This window comes from Ceratotherium simum, chromosome 12 (genome assembly GCF_057802395.1).
Source record: "Ceratotherium simum simum isolate JZ-2026a chromosome 12, ASM5780239v1, whole genome shotgun sequence".
NCBI classification, from domain to species: domain Eukaryota; kingdom Metazoa; phylum Chordata; class Mammalia; order Perissodactyla; family Rhinocerotidae; genus Ceratotherium; species Ceratotherium simum.
In genome coordinates, this window is record NC_141911.1 from 69143272 (window position 1) to 69160807 (window position 17536).

The 17536-nt window shown below is 39.6% G+C and overlaps 1 protein-coding gene across 1 annotated transcript in view; it reads left to right on the plus strand.

Annotated features, from left to right (window-relative positions):
* CFI (complement factor I) overlaps window positions 1–17536 on the plus strand; it is a 48951-nt gene that overhangs the window by 8068 nt on the left and 23347 nt on the right. Inside the window, exons 2-6 of the mRNA XM_087437211.1 lie at window positions 9751–10030; window positions 11580–11733; window positions 14605–14786; window positions 15645–15755; window positions 15897–16007. Of these exons, the coding sequence (XP_087293337.1) occupies window positions 9751–10030; window positions 11580–11733; window positions 14605–14786; window positions 15645–15755; window positions 15897–16007 (838 nt within the window). The remainder of the gene's footprint in view (window positions 1–9750; window positions 10031–11579; window positions 11734–14604; window positions 14787–15644; window positions 15756–15896; window positions 16008–17536) is intronic.

Below are 17536 nucleotides of genomic sequence, written 5' to 3' on the forward strand. Positions count from 1 at the left end.
CCTGCCCCCATGTCCCCCAAATCAAGAATTTCCAGAGATTTCCAGTATTCTTCATTCCTTTGTGTAGGTCCAGATTTCCATCTAGGATAATTTTCCTTCTGCTTGAAGGACTTTTTTTTTAAAAACATTTTTTGTAGTGCAGATATGGTGGTGATTAATTCTTTCAGATTTTGTATGTCTAAAAAGGTTGTTATTTTGCCTTAAATTTTGAATGATACTTTTGCTGGGTATAAAATTATAGGTTGACAGGATTTTTTCAAGAATTTTTAAACTGTTGCCCCACTATCTTCTCACCTGCATTATTGATGAGACCTCTGCTGTCACCCTTACCTTTGTTCCTTTTCATGTGTGTCTTTTTTCTTTGGCTGTTTTGAAGATTTTCTCTTTAGCACTGTCATTTGAGCAATTTGAGTACGATGTGCCTTGGTGGAGTTTCCTTCTTGTTTCTTCTGCTAGGGGTTCATTCAGTGTGTTTGGTCTGTGGATTTACAGTTTTCATCAAATTTGGAAAATTTCAGCCATTATTTCTTCAAATATATTTTTGGTTCCCATCTCACTCTCCTCTCCTGTGGGACTCCAATTACACGTATACAACACCACTTGAACTTGTCCTACAGCTCACTCAGACCCTGTTCTTTTTTTCAAATTCTGTTACTTCCACGTTTCATTCTGAATGGTTTCTATTGATAAATGTTTAGGTTTGCTAATCTTTTCTTCTGCTTGAAGACATTTTCCAGTCTGTGTGGTGAGAATAAGCACTATTCATGGCCCTGTTTGAGCATGGGCTCTTTTACCTTGAATTCTTTTGGGTGGTTCTTTCTCAGCCTCTGGTAGGTTATTCACACCCAGGGGCTGATAAATACACAGCTTACTACTCAAAGGGGGTCTTCTACAGAGCTCCAAAATTCTCTCTCTATGCCATTCACTTCTTCCCAGTTCTTTATTCTATGAAATATTGCTGCCTTGATCTCCCCAGACTCCCAGCTCTGTCTCCTTAACTCAGCGTGCCCCCTCTCTGCCCGCCATCTGAAAACTGTCTCAAGGTGATCAGATTGAACAATTGTAGGGTGATCCTCACTCATTTCTCAACTCTCAGGGATCACTACCCTTCATTGCCTGATGTCCAGTGTCCTGAAAATCACTGTTTTCTATATGTTGTCCATTTCTTGATTGTGTTAGGCTGAAGGGTATATCTGGTCCCTATTATTCCATCTTGACTGGAAACAGAAGGATTCTCATTTAATTTAATTTTAATTTAGCCACATTTGCTTAGTGGCTATTGTATTAGCACAGCTAACAATTTCTGAGATTTTTGAGTTTGAGTTTTTAAAATATAAATGTAAACTTCAAATGGGCGCTTTTTTTTAACTTATCCTTTAATAGACATTTTATTATAAATGGAAGTTAATTCAGTCAACTCTCAGTTCAGCCCTGATACAGGCAGTCTCATATATGTTATGCATTGGACTTGTTCAAACTCACTTCAGGTACAGTTCCTGTCATCAAACTCTGTGTTATTACATTTTCCTGAATTTAAATAGATTGAGAATAAACAATGTTATTACAATGATTGTAAGGAAGAAGAAACAAAAGTTGAGTTTTTCAGTTTTGTCATTCTAACGGCCATTTGGAATTTTTGTTTATATAATATAAAATAGTAAAACAGTGCAGACTGAAAGGTGTAATATTTTTGTTTGCTAAGGGCAAACAGTAGTTTGTACACGAAATAATTTACTGAATTTGAATAATATCTTTAAAAGGAAATTTATTCTTTTTCTATGTATTTAATTGTTGTTAAACTGTAATATTATTGTTCATTACTGCAACAGACCTATATACAGGCATAATTTTTGCCTTTTTCAGTAAATACATGAATGTAATTAAAAATATTTGTCTATTGCTTTTTTCTTATTTGTACTGTACTATGTATTTTACTTTTCTATTTTTTACAAGCATGATTTTATATGTATATGTAAATTTCAATAAAAGAAAATGTTTCCTGTTTACATATTTCTGCACAACGTATTATTCATTTCTTTCATCATTTTTACTGAAAAAATTTTGTTGTATGGGATAGTATTTGAAAATATCAGCTCTGTCTGACAAATATACTAGGTTTGCCATTTGTAAATAGACAAACAACTTTTTGCAGCTCACATTCCAGATAAAGTGGAGATTTCTTTAACATATAGAGTTCCTACAAAAAACTATAAAAAAATCCAGCATATATCAACAAAAGATATGGTTAGAATGAGTAGAAAGAAATAAAAATCTCTCCTAAAATTTAAGCGTATTGAAAGATGTTCAACCTCACTCATTGGGGAAAAAATGCAAATAAAACTGCTCTGAAAACGTTTTTACATATCAAATTGGCAAAGATAAAAAAGTTTAATAAGGTATATGTTCTGTGGTCAAGAGTATGGCAAGTAGACACTGTCATATCTGATGATGGGAATGCAAATTAAAACAACCTCTATAGAGAGAAATTAGGCAATATCTTTCCAAATTAAAGCTGCTCATTACTTTGATTTTGCAATTTCACTCCCAGTACTGACAAATATACTTAGCATATGTGGGAAATAATGTGTATTAATAAAAGATTCATTACAACATTGTTTATAATGATGAAACATTGGAACATGGAAAACATTGGAACCATACTGGTACATTGTAAACCATATAAATGCCCTTTGGGGGGCTAGTTATAGGGCCACAGGTTGCAAATTACACTAGTGTCGTGGGGCAGAGTTAGAGAGTAAAATCTGGGCTCACATATACAGTGATGATCTCTGGAAAGATTCACAAAGAACTGTTAAGTGGTTGACTCTGGGGTGGGGCCTGGGTAGACTGAATGGATAAGGGAAAGAAGGAAATATAATTTTTACTGGCACCTTTTTGAAACTGTTTGCAACGTTTCTATGTGTTTCTTATTTTTAAAGAATCAATTAAAAATGAAACAACAACAACAAACTTTCAGCCATCTTACATTCATTATAAAAAAAACAAAACCAAGAAACTGGTCCAACAATTTTCTTTTAATCTCTGAGGCAAAAATAATGGAATTGATCCCAAAACAATATTCCCAATTTTTTAAAGAGAACAGGGTACAAGAGCCCATCTCACCTGCACACACCATACAACAAGTTTCCTACCATTTCCAACAATAATGTAATGGAAAAGTGTGATATTTATTTAAAAAATCAAAACAAACAACAACAACAAAAATAACAAAAGTCCTTATTTTTTTACGTGAATTGGAAAAATTCATCACTAAGTATTAATAGAGAAACATTCTCTATTTTTTTATCTGAATGGCTGCTGGTTAAGGAGCTGGTTGTTGGGATGTCAGGGGCATTGCTTTATATTAGAAAAAGGTATGATACAAGATGGGAAGATGCAAGGAAAGGAAAAACTTAGAGAAAAAAATTGCTAGTGAAAATCACGACGAAAAGGAACTGAGGCCATGGGGGACCTGAAACTCTTCCAGAGAAACGGCTTCTGACGGTTGTTAACTTTCAGGATATGAGTTGTTTATTCACTTCCGAAAGAAAGACAAAATTTCATATTGTTTACTCTTTTTGAACCTTTCCATTTTTTTCTCAATGTTTTCCAGGGAAATCATGATTGTACCAGTTGGTTAATGCCATAATAATACAATCACCACAAAATCTCAGTGGCATACAACTTTATTTAGTGTACTAATCTGTAGGTTGGCTGGGGACCAGCTGGAGTGGTCCTTCTTGTCTGCCAGCCTGGCCATGTTCTTCTCATAGCTATGGCCGAGAAGCAAAGGGACAAACCCAGTTGTACAAGTACTTTCCAAGCACCTCTTATGTCACATCTGGTGACTTCCTGTTGACCAAAGCAAGTCACATGGCCAGGCCCAGAGTCTAGAGATAGGAAAATGCACACTGCCCCATGAGAGGCGCAGCAAAGGACTGGGACGAGGGGAGAGTGGAACAATTGGGGCCATATGCAATCTACCACAATCAGCATCATAGTAGAACTTGCATAGGATCTTAAATGTTTATTTGTGCTTTCCCATATATTTTTCATTTGATCCTCACAACAGCTTTTTGAGGATATTAATTTTATTTTCCACATTTTATAGAAGAGGAAACAGAATCAGAAAGGTAAAGTCAATTACCCAAGATCACACAGCCAGTCAGCAGTAGAGGAGGAACTTTCTACTTTTTTACAAAAAGCAGTAAAAGCGGAAAGTGGTGGACTTTTTCTCACTTTGGTCATAGTTGATCATTCTTTTTCCTCTATTCATAGGATAGACGTGAAAAACAAAAGAAGAGGGGGCCAAGGAAACAAGAGGTAAAGCTGAATTGCTACATATTGGGGTTGAAGAGGAGATTGTTTTGGTTCTTTGTTTTCTAATGACCAACCTTCACTCTAAAATGCTTCATTGTAGTCCTGCCTAGAATAAAAAGACAAAGTTCACGTAAAAATAATTGCTCTATCGGGGCCGGCCGGGTTGCGCAAGTGGTTAAGTGCGTGCACTCCACTTTGGTGGCCCGGGGTTCGCCTGTTTGGATCCCAGGCACACACCCTGCACGCCTGGCCATGTTCAAGCCTTGACCTTGTCAGGCCATGCTGTGGCAGCGTCCCATATAAAGTGGAGGAAGATGGGCACAGATGTTGGCTCAGGGCCACTCTTCCTCAAGAAAAAAAGGGGAGGATTGGCATCGGATGTTAGCTCAGGGCTAGTCCTCCTCACACACACAAAAAAAATTACTATATCATTAAAAATTGCTATAACATTAAATATTATTATTTATTAGCAGCATGCTAGGCTGCTTTGATTCTCCAGTATCTCTGCAGCACATGTTCCCGTGATCACCGTGATGGGGCAAGAGAATGTTGGGTCGTTGAGCACTGGCAATTAAATGCTTCTACCTGAAACAAATATATGTTACTTCAGCTCACATTTCATCAGCCAAAGCAAGTCACCACCATGGCCAGCCTCAAGAAGGAAGTGCAAGCTTCCCATTTGCCTGGAAGAAGAGTAAAATAAGATTTTAGTAAACAGTGTTAATGTTTACCACAAAGATAAACGTTAAAAAATACTTTTATCCACCACCCCACCTTATACCATTAACTACCCACATAATAGTAGTTATCATTTTAGTATCTGTCATTGTAGGAGGGAAGGAAGTGAAAAGGCCATATAATTTCAGTGATGATTTAGATAATTTTGCTTGTTATTAATCTTAATAGCATCTACATACAGTGGAAAGATAGGTGTACATGAATGTACGAGGCATAGTTTATATTCTATCTTCAGGCAAGACTGATGTAAAAATATATTTACAAATCCCTTTAATAACATCCTTAAAGATCATCAGCCCACTGCTCTAGACACTGAGGACCCATAGACAAATTGACTTACCCAGTCCTTTTAGAGTTAAAGCCCACTGTCACCACATTTTACACAGTGGATAAACAAACCTACTCTCACTGTACCCAGCCATTGCCCCACAATAATTTTCTCTCTCTCCTTCGATGATTGCCATTTTCGACAGCCACTGTGTTGGTGTTAGCTGTTATCATCGACCTGAAATTTAAAATGGTAATATCATCATAAAATTGGTTCCAACTTACAATAGGAAATTGTACAAATAGGAAACTGCTTGATTTCTAAGGCAATCTTCTCCATCATGCTCTGATTACCCCTGCTCTTATCCTCTCCTCGACTGTGTTTCAACAATTTTGCCCCCTCTCTCTTAAAGCTTCAATCTTTCCCATTCTGTTAAATTCCTGACTTGAGCCTAGAATTATGATAAAATCTCTTCTATCCCAACAACAACAATCTCTCTTTACCGTAAGTCCCTTCATGCTACTGTCCCATCCATTGTTTCCTCCTTCAAAGCCTAACACTTAATCTTTTCTCTACTGAAAGCATAATGACATTCTTTTTCATTTAATTATTTTTTATGAAATTATTTCATGCATATAGTTTACAAAGGCAAATAATACCATAAAGCTTAAAACCGTGGTGATATTTTAAATGTTTAACAATTGGTTGGGCATAGACACTGAGCAGTCAGATAAGATCAATTATCCTTGCTTAAAACGTCAAATACCCCATCACACCCCTCCTCACCCCTGATTCTCTCTGTCCAGAGACAACTACTTTCAAATCTTCGCTGTTTCTTCTGCTATTTTCATCAGATTCCTTAATAACGTGTTCATACAACCATTTCTTTTAATGAGTCCCCCGGTTATTTAGCCACTCCATCTTCTTCAGTGGTACTAAGTGCCTCAATTCCTCTGCTTTTCTGGGGTTCTGCAGAGTGAATTTGCTTTATTCTGATGGCTTGCCCTCGTTAGGCTTGGGTTTCGGTTCTCTCTGGTCTGCTAAATCCATCACCACCAGCCCACCTGCTGTCCAGCTTCCAACGTTTGATAACATCTCGAGTCTGTAGTCCTCTTCCTATTCTCTGTGGCCTTATTGGTTATGCCTTTTAAAGAAATCCTCTTGGGGCCGACTCGGCGGCACAAGCGGTTAAGTGAGCGCGCTCCGCTGCGGCAGCCCGGGGTTCGCCGGTTCGGATCCTAGGCGCGCAGCAACGCACCGCTTGTCGGGCCATGCTGTGGCAGGCGACCCATATAAAGTGGAGGAAGATGGGCATGGATGTTAGTTAGCTCAGGGCCGGTCTTCCTCAGCAAAAAGAGGAGGATTGGCAGATGTTAGCTCAGGGCCGATCTTCCTCACCAAGAAAAAAAAATCCTCTTACTCTCATTTTAATGGGGCTTGGAGAGGTAGCAGAGATGTTTTTAAAGCCTGTGTTCAGTCTCCCATGTCTAAGCAGAAGACCAATCAAAGCAGTCAGCCTGTACTTCTGCTGCCATTTCTTCACTTCCCATTCCAGCCTCAGCTCACCAAGGTCTGTTTCTGCCTCTGACATTACGCTAAAACTATTTCTTCAAAGGATCCCAATGACTGTTGTTCATCAAATCAGTGTCCTTACTCTGCTTCATCCTCTGAAGCCCTCTGCAGCACTAGACACCCGAACAACACCCCTCCGGCTGGGAAGAAAAGTTTCCTTTGCTTGTTCCACTTCTTCAGCTCCTTAAATGTAAATTCTCCTTGATGTTCTAGCTTTGTTGGACTTTTTTCACCATTTGTTCAATGAATACCTGGACCCCCAGGTATTCTTGTGATTCTTGCCACCGGGCCAGCCCCAAGAGGATTTTTTTAAAAGGCATAACCAATAAGGCCAAAGAGAATGGGAGCTGGGAGGAAGGAGAAGCTTTCACCTGAAATGAAAGCCCGAGTTTCAATGATCCCAGGACATTGTAATTGCTGTTATATGACTGCTCCTGGGACTGAAAGTCTTTTAATTTTTTCATTTTTGCTCTAATCTAAGAGTGACTGAAAAGTTATGACACTTGCCCAAGTTTCTATCTAAAGACCAAGGGAAAATGAGACCTCAGAAAGGATTTAAAGGGATACAGGTGGGAAAGAATCTAGTTGTTTTCTATTTGCACACAACTGGAGTGTTGCTCTTTCAATATAAGGGTGATGCATAAAAGGGTGATTATCCCTGCTGTCGGCGCACTCACAGCCTTGTCAGTGGAAGAAACAGGAGCTAGGTGATCGTGGAAATTTCAACTCTAATAAGTGCTACAAAGGAGGTACATGGAACCACAAAAAGTATGTAAGTGGTAGACTTCATTCTAGATCAGTGTGTCAAAAGCCAGTGTAGTGAGGGACCAATTTGTTAAATTTTCTTGTCTCTATGGCTATTTAATGAAGTTTACTGAAAAGTATATTGGATAGAATGACTTTCACAGCTTTTGCAAATTTTTGCATGGTTTTAATTGACGAGTTTTTATTTGTCTTCATAACAGCATTTAAAGATCACTTGCTTTGTTGCTGCCCTAGCTTGCTGTTACTGCGCTGGAGGGCGCTGCGAGAGAGGGGGCCCCTCATTGCTGGGGGCTGGGAGACTAGAGGACAGGACGCCCATCCTCCAGACAGGCGACCAGGGGACAGAGAGAGAGCGCTGACTTTCCGCAACTGACTTTTGACCCAACTGGCCTGTTCCCAGCCCTCGTCATATTTCCTCTGGATTCCTGCAGGTCTAATCGGCCTCCTGCTGTCTGATCTAATCTCCAGAAAGATCTTCCTCAAATGCAAATTTGCTTCCCTGCTTAAAGTCCCTCAGTGGCTCCCTCAGGACCTGCTCCCTTCTCCCCCACTACCTCTCATTCTGTTCTCCAGCCTTGAACACCTCCAGTTCTCTTTCTCAGTCCTGCCTGGAGTGCCTCCCCACCACCCCTCTGCCAGCTGACTCCTCAGTGCCCTCAGAACCCGGCCCAGGCATCAGCTCTTCCTGGAAATGTTCCCAAGCCTCCTAGTCAGGCAGGGCCCCAGACACTGTCTCATAGCATCCCCGGCCATGTCTGTCAGGGAGTGTCAGTCAGGCTGGCCTGTCTCCCCTCGGGTTGCTGTGCTCCTTAGGACAGGCACTTTCAGTCCTCTGTTCCTTACCTCAGGCCGTTCCCTGGAACAGAGTGGGGCTTACTAACTCGTTTATTGAATTAATTGATAAATGAGCTAATGATCTGTCTTCCAAGCTTCAGACCCACATTTCCCTTTCCTACAAAATACCTCCCAGGGTCACGTCCTTCAGGCAACTCAGACTCAACAGGTAGCAAACTAAATTCATAAAGCTCTTCCTTAACTTAATGTCTATTTTGGTTAATGGCTTTGTACACCCTTACAGTCACTCAGCCTCAAAACCTAGGACCCACCCTCAACCCCTCCGTGGATTAAATTGTCCAATCCTATGGCTTTTGCCTGCTCAAGTGTCTTTCAAACCATTCTCAGGCTCCATTCCTGCTGCCTCTTCCTCTCCAGTTTGCTGACCAGCGAGCACCCCATTTGAAGTACACACAACCATATATGCCCATTGGTTGGGACCGTTCACGATTCCCTAAATACCTTCTTCACCATCCCGCCTGGGTTTTACTAGCACTTGTCCCCCCTCACCTCGTTCAAATGCTACCACCTCCATGAGGCTTTTAAACTCACCCTGGAAAGACTTCCTCTCTCCCAGGCTGGTTCTCCGAGAGTAGTGTGATATCTGTGCTGCTGTCCTGTCACTTACCACAGTCTGCCTTGTACTCCAGCTATTATGCACGTTTCTGTCTTACCGCCTAGATATCAAGCCCTTAGAAGACAGAGCCCATGTCATGGTCATCTTAGCAGGATTTTGTGCATAGTAGGAGTTTAACAAATGGTTTTGCATTTGTTAACAGAATTAATCCATTTCATTCATCAATTCATTCCATGAGACTATATTTAGGACCAAATTTGTTACTCCTTAACATGACTGATGAGATTTATTTATTTCTTTAAAGGCAGAGTTTCATGTTGGCTTTAGGATAATAATAGCTCCCATTGATTTCGTGCCTACTACCTGCCAACCGTTACATGCATATTATTTCTGATCCTTGCAATAACCTTACAAAATAGAAAAGATTATCCCTATTTTACTGATGAGGAAACCACGTGTCACAAGGGTAAGTAGCTTGCCCAAGGCCATATAGCTGTAAGTGCCCACACTGGGACTAGAAGCTAGGTTTGCCTGATTCTAAAAACCACCAGACCCCAGCACCCTCATCCGTACTGCAGGGTAGGTGAGTCTGTTTTATTCTTTTCCTTCACTTATTCATCTTCAAAATGAAAGTTTTAGTTTGTTGCTAAATTAATGTTTGTTTTGTGTTTTATAGAATGCTCAGACATCAGACACATTTCAAGAGGATCTGGTGGAGAAAAAGTGCTTAACTGAAAAATACACACATCTCTCCTGTAATAAAGTCTTCTGCCCACCATGGCGGAGATGCATCCAAGGGGCCTGTAGTTGTAAACTCCCTTATCAGTGCCCAAAGAATGGTACCATGGTGTGTTCAACCAACGGGAAAAGCTACCCGACTTACTGTCAGCAAAAGAGTTTTGAATGTATTCGTCCAGAGGCAAAGTTTTTAAATAGTGGAACATGCACAGCTGAAGGTAGGGAAAGCCCAGTTTATCCTATGATATAAGAAGGAACTTGTCTATCATACTTTCTAGTAGAAAATACTTTTCCTATGAAATGTTATAATGACAACTTAAAATTCTTCTCTAGACCCTCAATAGTAATTGAGGTGATAACTAAAGAACTTAGGGGTCACCAGAATCTAGCCAGTCCTTGAGTCCAGAGCATGAGGCCCTGAGGCCAGTCCTCCCCCCTCAGTGCCCAGGCCACTCTCTGCTGCCTATCCCTTCCAAAGTATCCCCACTTTCACTTCCACTTGGCTAAAGGGATTATTCCCAGAGCCATTGAGTTGCTTCAGAAGCCAGTGAAAAAGTCTTTACGTGAGCTTGGTACTGATATGACACCCTCCCCTGGACCTCTGGCCCCAGTAATTTCTTCCAGTATCCATCCCACCAGCCCCTACCCCTCTCCCTAGTCCTGACTCCGTTGCAATGCCCTGGTCCAAGGGGAGCTCAGGGCACTGCTCACCTAGGACATACTCCAACCCAGCAAACTTGGCACGTCAGATCAGAGATCTTCTATACTCTGTCCAGGTGCCTAATGTAGCAAGGAGGCCGGGACTCTACCATGTGGATTCATGGAATGGTCAAGATTAGGGATCTCACTGTCAGTCAGATATAGTTGCAAGCCCCTCCAAGCCCCACCTCGGTTATCGACAAGCTGTGTGACCTCTCTGGGCCTGTTTCCACATCTGTAAAAGGTGGATAATAGTAGTTCCTAACTCGTAAGACAGTCGTAAGACTCTCATGAAAATTAAATAAAACGATGTATGTAAAGCTCTTCATACAGCGTTTGGTGCACGGAAAGTGCTCATGAAATTTCAGCGAGGACAGCAAACCCCAGGCTCATTGTCTTCTGATGTTAGTCATCACCAACACTTCATGAATTTACAGAGGAACACTTAGAACATTCTTTTTAAAGGTACCACGACACACACCAGCACCCTGTAGCCTAAATATTTTTGTGATGTTGAGTTAAGATGCTGAGGTATTGTGAGCAAGTACTGTGAACTACCTGAGCCCATCTCTATTACCTACTGGAGGGGGGAAAGCAATATGGAGATTATTTTGTCAGTGTCAGACTTTTGTTCTCTAGAGTATACGAGAATGCATAAACCTTTCCGACATTTTCATTATTTGTTTGGCTTACTTTCAAGAGCACGGACTTTGGAAGGAGATCAATACACCAGGTTCAGATTCCAGCTTCACCGTTTGAGCGAGTAACTTAACCTCATGTGTAAGGATGGAGGAAGTTAGGTTCTTCTTGTGTAAAAATGAGGATGAATATCAGCTTAATCTGCACAGGGTTAATGTGAGAATTTCATGATATTCTGTATAACCGGGTGGCACAGCCGCTGACGCATAATAAGCCCTCATAAAATAACTGCCTACCATAATTTGTTAAAACCTTCCTGGTGTTGAAAGTTAATTTGAAATTGTGTATTTTATTATTTTAAAGGCTTCTAATCAGGAGGAGAAAATGTGAATGCCTAAATATTGCTCATTCTTTCGGTTTTTAATTTAGGGCAATTTAGTGTTTCCTTGAAGTATGGAAATACAGATTCAGAGGGATTTGTTGAAGTAAAACTTGTGAACCAAGAGAAGAAAATGTTTGTATGTAAAGAGAACTGGAGCATGACACAGGCCAACGTGGCCTGCCTCGACCTTGGATTTCAACTGTGAGTGTTCCTTTCAGCAAGTTTTCCCAGGGTCAATTTTATTGTTCCAACTATTTGTTTTTTGATTGCCTAATCTTTCAGTGCCTCTATTTCCTCATATGTAACCTGAGAATATTAACTGCCTGCCTCATAGCCGCATTCTGAGGATTAGACGTGTTCATGTTTGACTGGCACTGAGAACACTGCTGAGCACGGAGCACCCGTACGCGCTGTTAAAGGATCTGGATACCAGTCCTTGGCTGATTTGGAGACTTGAAAAAACACTCACTACTGTCTGTCTCTACTCATCTGTAATGACGTCTACTTCTTCATACCTTATACTGTTTACTTATGCCTTCTCTCTTTTTTTCTTGATCAACCTTGTAGAGATTTGTCTATTTGATTAGTTTTTTAATTTTTATATTTATAAATTGTCTCGTTTCTTTATTTTCAACTTTATTAACTTTTGCTATTATCTTTGGCTGTCTCTCTTCCTTTTTCTATTGTATTTTTTCTAATTCCTTGAGTTAAATGCTTAGCTCACCAATTTTCAATTTTTATCGTTTTCTGCTCTAAGCATTTAATTAAGCAAATTTCCCTCTAGATAATGCTTCCTCTGCATGCCATCAGCCTCCATTAGCGGTATTTTATTTATTGTTCAGTTCGAAATAGTTCCTAATTTTCAATATAATTTCTTCTTCGACCCATATGTAATTTAGAAGTTTCTTTTTTTACTTTCCTAATGAATATATTAGTTTGTTTTTGGTTACATTTTTGTTATAGATTTCCTATTTAATCATATTGTGGTCAGAGCATGTCTCTCTATGAGACAATTGTTTAAATATTTGTTGAGACTTGCTTTGTGCTGAGTATATTTTAAATGTGTCATGTGCAGGGTTCTATATAATAGATATGTTATTCATTAGAATAAGTAAGCTTGTTAACTGCGTTGTTCAAATCTTTTCCCATTTATTTACTTACAAGCGTTCTGTGTCTTTATCTTTTACATGTGTCCCTTATAAACAGAACACATCTAGATTTTTTTTAAAAAATCCAGTATGACAATAACTTTCTGAGAAGTTTAGTCATTTACATTATTGTGATTATTTACATTGCTGAATTTATTTTTCCTATCTTATTTTGGGCTTATTATTTACCCTGATTTCTGTGCTCTTGTTTCTTCCTTTTCTAACTTCTATTACGTTAATAAAGTTATGGGTTTTTTTTAATCTTCCCCCTTTTCCTCCTCTACGTGGTGGAAATTATATACATTCTATTTCTATTCCTTTAGTGGTTATCTTTACATTTATACCATGAATCCTTGACTTAGGAAGTCCTCTCCCTTTTCAGGAATATACAAAGAATGTCATTACCCTACCAAGTTTCCAGTATTTAGTTCCACCTTATTTTTATACAACCCTGAAGTTAACTGCTATCATTCTAAATAAGCAGTTACTATTACTGTTGTTTGGTCAGTGCTTTCTCAGATCTACTTCAGATTTACCAACTTCTTAGTTTATTGTTGCTTCTTATGTCTCACTCCTTCATTCTGGATTCAATTTCTTCTTCCTAAAACACATCTGCTAGTAGTTCATTAGTGAGAGTCTCTCATCATTAAATTGAGCCACAGGGTATTTCTGATTTTTGATAGTTTGTGACCTACAACCTATGATTCAACCAAATGGTAAACTCTCTCAGCCTTTGATCTCTCAGACTTTTGTTCTTTTCATATTTTACATAAGCTCATGGACAGACTTCTCTGATTTCAGCCAGTGGGTATTTCCCTTACTGCCTTAAGAGCTCATTGAGGTCATTTATTAGATTTATCTAGTACTTCTAGATAGTTTTATGGTGAGAGATTGTTCAGCTGTCACATTGCCCCAAGTGGCTCTCATTTGTTCTCATATTTTGATGCTGTTTGGCACAGTTTCATTAGGGATCTGAAATAATTAAAAATACTGTTCTTGTTCTCTTTAATTGTTCTCTTTTTCCCTTTCATTCTAATTTGTCTGATATTTATATTGCCATTACTGCTTAATTTTTGTTTACATTTGCCTGATGCATCTTTGCTCAACTTTTTATTTTTAACTCATTTTTCTCCATGTACTTCTAAAGAGAAGCAGGGAGCAATTGAATGGGCTGGAGGGATAGTTCACCGTAACTCATTATCTCTAAGGTCTTGGGTCATAGAAGTAGTCTTATACCTGTACAAATTCTGAACTAATTGAGAAGTCCAAACAATGGCATATAGATGCCTAAATATCACCTCAATACCGTCATGGCTGAATTGAGGATGTAGCTTAGTATAAAAGCAAAATGGACCTGCCAGAATGAAACTAACTTAACCTCCCACATCCTAGGCAAAAACAAAGCCAGCCAGGTAAACCTCACAGCCCGGGGCAAGTGGAGGGGCCCCCAAAAGGAAAAGACGGAAGATCTGGGCTGCCCTTGCCTAATTTATATTTCCAAAATTCCCTGATCAAATTACTCCACTCCCTTTCCTGGAGAGAAGAGGAATTAAGAGATGGAAGAGAGGCCAAGAATGACACATCTCAGGTTAGAAGGAAACATCCAGAGTGTGGAAAAAGAAATATTCCTCCTTCACAAGAAACAGAGGAGAGGAAACCAATATTTGCTGAGTGTTTGCTGTGTTTCGAACTTTGGCTAGTCATTTTAAATTGATTGTTTTAGTTAATCTTTACAAAGCTTGGTGAGATGGTTATATTCCCTTTCAGGGGAAGTGATTGAGGCTCAGAGAATTTAAGCATCTTGCTCAATCTATCACTCATATGTAGAAAATGGGAGGAAATTAGTCCCTTACCTCCCAGACTGCAGTTATAAATGCCAAGGACTAATAATTCCACCCTAATGTCCCATTTCTTCTGTTTGCAGAGGAGCTCATGATACTCAAGGAACATTTCAATTTCCTGAAGATCTCCCCCCAGGTTCCTCTGAATGTCTGTCTGTGCGTTGTCAAGGATTAGAGACCAGTTTGGCTGAATGTACTATTAGTAAGAGAGAAACTACCAGCACCCAGGATTTAGCTGTTGTGGTGTGTTACACACAGAATGCAGGTTGGTAGAGTTCTTGCCTGATATGTTCCCTTGCTTCAGGGTTGTTTATTTTGCACCAAATCTGTAGTAAACAAACTAATGATGGATACCCAATTGCCAGTCACAGAGGCAAAATCATGTTTTGGGTTTTAGAGCCTAAATTGGTGCTTTTCCCCTATTGTACCTTTTCACCATTCGGATATTCCTTCTATCCAGGTTCCTATGTGGGAAGCAAACTTGTTTGACTCCCCTTTGCTTCCTTGAACATCTGGTTTGAAGTTAATATCGCAAACACATGTCAATCAGACATCAGAAGAAACCTCACATCACCTCTGAGAGGTCCAGCCTATACACGTCCCTTTAAAATGGTTAAGTGACCACATCCGTGCCTCAGTTTCCAGGCACTCACTGCCACTTTTCTTCTCCACCCGGACAGTGGAATATTTTAGCCATATATGTGGTGTTGAAGGCCAAAGCCTCTTTTGGTGCTAAAAAAAGTACCATCAAAATGTAAACGGCACTACCCGAGTAAGTCTTGGGGTGGGGTGGAGAGTAGTGTGCAGCCTGAAAGGGAGGCTGAACGCGTGTCTGCCGGTCGGCTGGGGATCCTGATTCCTGAGCCCTCCCCATCCCAGTGAGTATAGACCTCCACAACAGATGCTGGTTTTCAGAGACAGTGTTAGGGCCTCCACAAGCCAGCTTTGGCATTTCTTTTCCTTATTAACCACATACTTTATGGTGATGCTACCCATATATTTTATATCATTTTTTTATTTGATGCCTAACTTTATCTTAACGTCCCCATTATTCCAAAAATGTGATAAAGATGCCACCCACCCTCCATAAGTAAACTTCACAAAGATAATTCCTACTTTACAGTTTTGCCAGGTGACTCCTTTCAGTGTGTGAACGGGAAACACGTTCCTCAAAAGAGTGCCTGCGACGGTGTCAATGACTGTGGAGACCAGAGTGATGAGCTGTGCTGTAAAGGTAGGGAGACAGCAGCCCTTACATCCCCCAGAAGCAGTCTTCGGGCGAAAAGAGTAGGAAGGGTTTTACCGTTGAATTTGAGACTCCATCTCCTTCCATTTTGAGAGTGAAAACACCCCTCTTCTGCTTGTGTCTGCATAGGGTGCCGAGGCGAAAGTTTCCTGTGTAAATCGGGAGTTTGTATCCCAAAGCAGTACAAGTGCAATGGTGAGATGGACTGCATCACGGGAGAAGACGAGGTCGGCTGTGAAGGTAATTCAAAGTTTCATGGGCATTTTTTTTTGTTATTCGATTCGGGAATTCTGAAACTTTCTTTTTGGTTGATTGTGATGTTAAGTGACCACAGAAGCATGTAGCTGGAGCAGTACTCTTGAGTGGGCATTTGAAGAACTACAGAATGTTCTTCTCTCATATTTTCATTTATTAAATATTTATTTGTTATTTCAGTCTTTTTATTAGAAAACTTCCCACACAACAAAAATAGACAGACTATTAGAATGAACCCATATGTACCCATCTCCCAGCTTCAACAACTATCAATATTTTGCCAGTCGTGTTCAGCTTGTTTGTTTGTTTATTTTAAAGCAAATTTCAGATATCATGTCACTTCACCTAAATACATCTCTAATGATAAAAACACTTTATATATACAACCATCCTCTCATTAGTACACCTGAAAATAATAATAATTCCCTAACACTGTTTTATAATAGCCCATGTTCAAATTTTCCCAACTGTCTCAAAAATGTCTTTTTAGAATTAATGTGTTTGAATCAGGATCCAAAAATCTAACATTGTGTTTGGTTATTAAGTTTTTAAAGTCTCTTTTATTCTTTAGGAGTTATCCACCCATCCACCTCCTGTTTTTGTCATGCTATTGATTTTTTAGAGAAAGTAGTCATTTGCCTACAGGATGTTCCTTATTCTGGATTTATAGAGACTTGATTAGATGCAAAGTTCAATATTTTAAGCAAGAATTCTCAATGGGTGGTACTGTGTTCTTCCCATCACATATATGTCTTGCTGTCTGGTTATCCCACTTCTCACGGTGCTAAGATTGATCACTGGATCAGCTTACTCCCTGCTTTAAGAAGTGCCCCCACAGCCTTTCACCTTCATGGTTTTAGGCAGCCTTTGTGGTTGTTTCCTAGATCCACTTTGTGGGTAGAGACTGTAAAATGGTCATTTCTAACTCAGTATTCCTTCTGCATTTATTAACTGGAAATCTATAGAGAAATTTCCTTCATCAACTATTTCATTTCCATGAAATGCAGTTCATAGTAGAAAGGCAGAATAATGTTTAATTCTTTCCCTTTACGTACCAAGTTGCAGGGCAGTGAGTTGATGCCCTTTGCTTTCTGGCGCTAACTGGAAAACCTCCAATGGTGAAAAACATTTACTAGGTACCCACTTTGTGCCACGTAGACTGACTTCTTGCTCCCATCGATGCTTTCTGGAGGAAAAATCTCTCTAAGTTGTTATATTCATCCATTTACTCAATGAATGTGTATTAAGTTCTTACGATGTGTGCCAGGCCCTGCTCTAGGTGTTGGAGTGATGATAGTGAATAATATTTCAAAAATCCCTGCCCCTTCATAGATCCTACATTCTAGTATGGGAAGAGAGACGATAAACAAGAGAAATAAGTCAAATATCTAGTAAAATAATAAGTACTAAGAAGACAAATAAAGCAAGGAAAGAAGATATAAAATGTTTGGGGGTAAGTTCTAAAATTTTAGGTAAGGGGCCTGGGAAGCCTCGCTCAGGGAGGGTACTCTTAG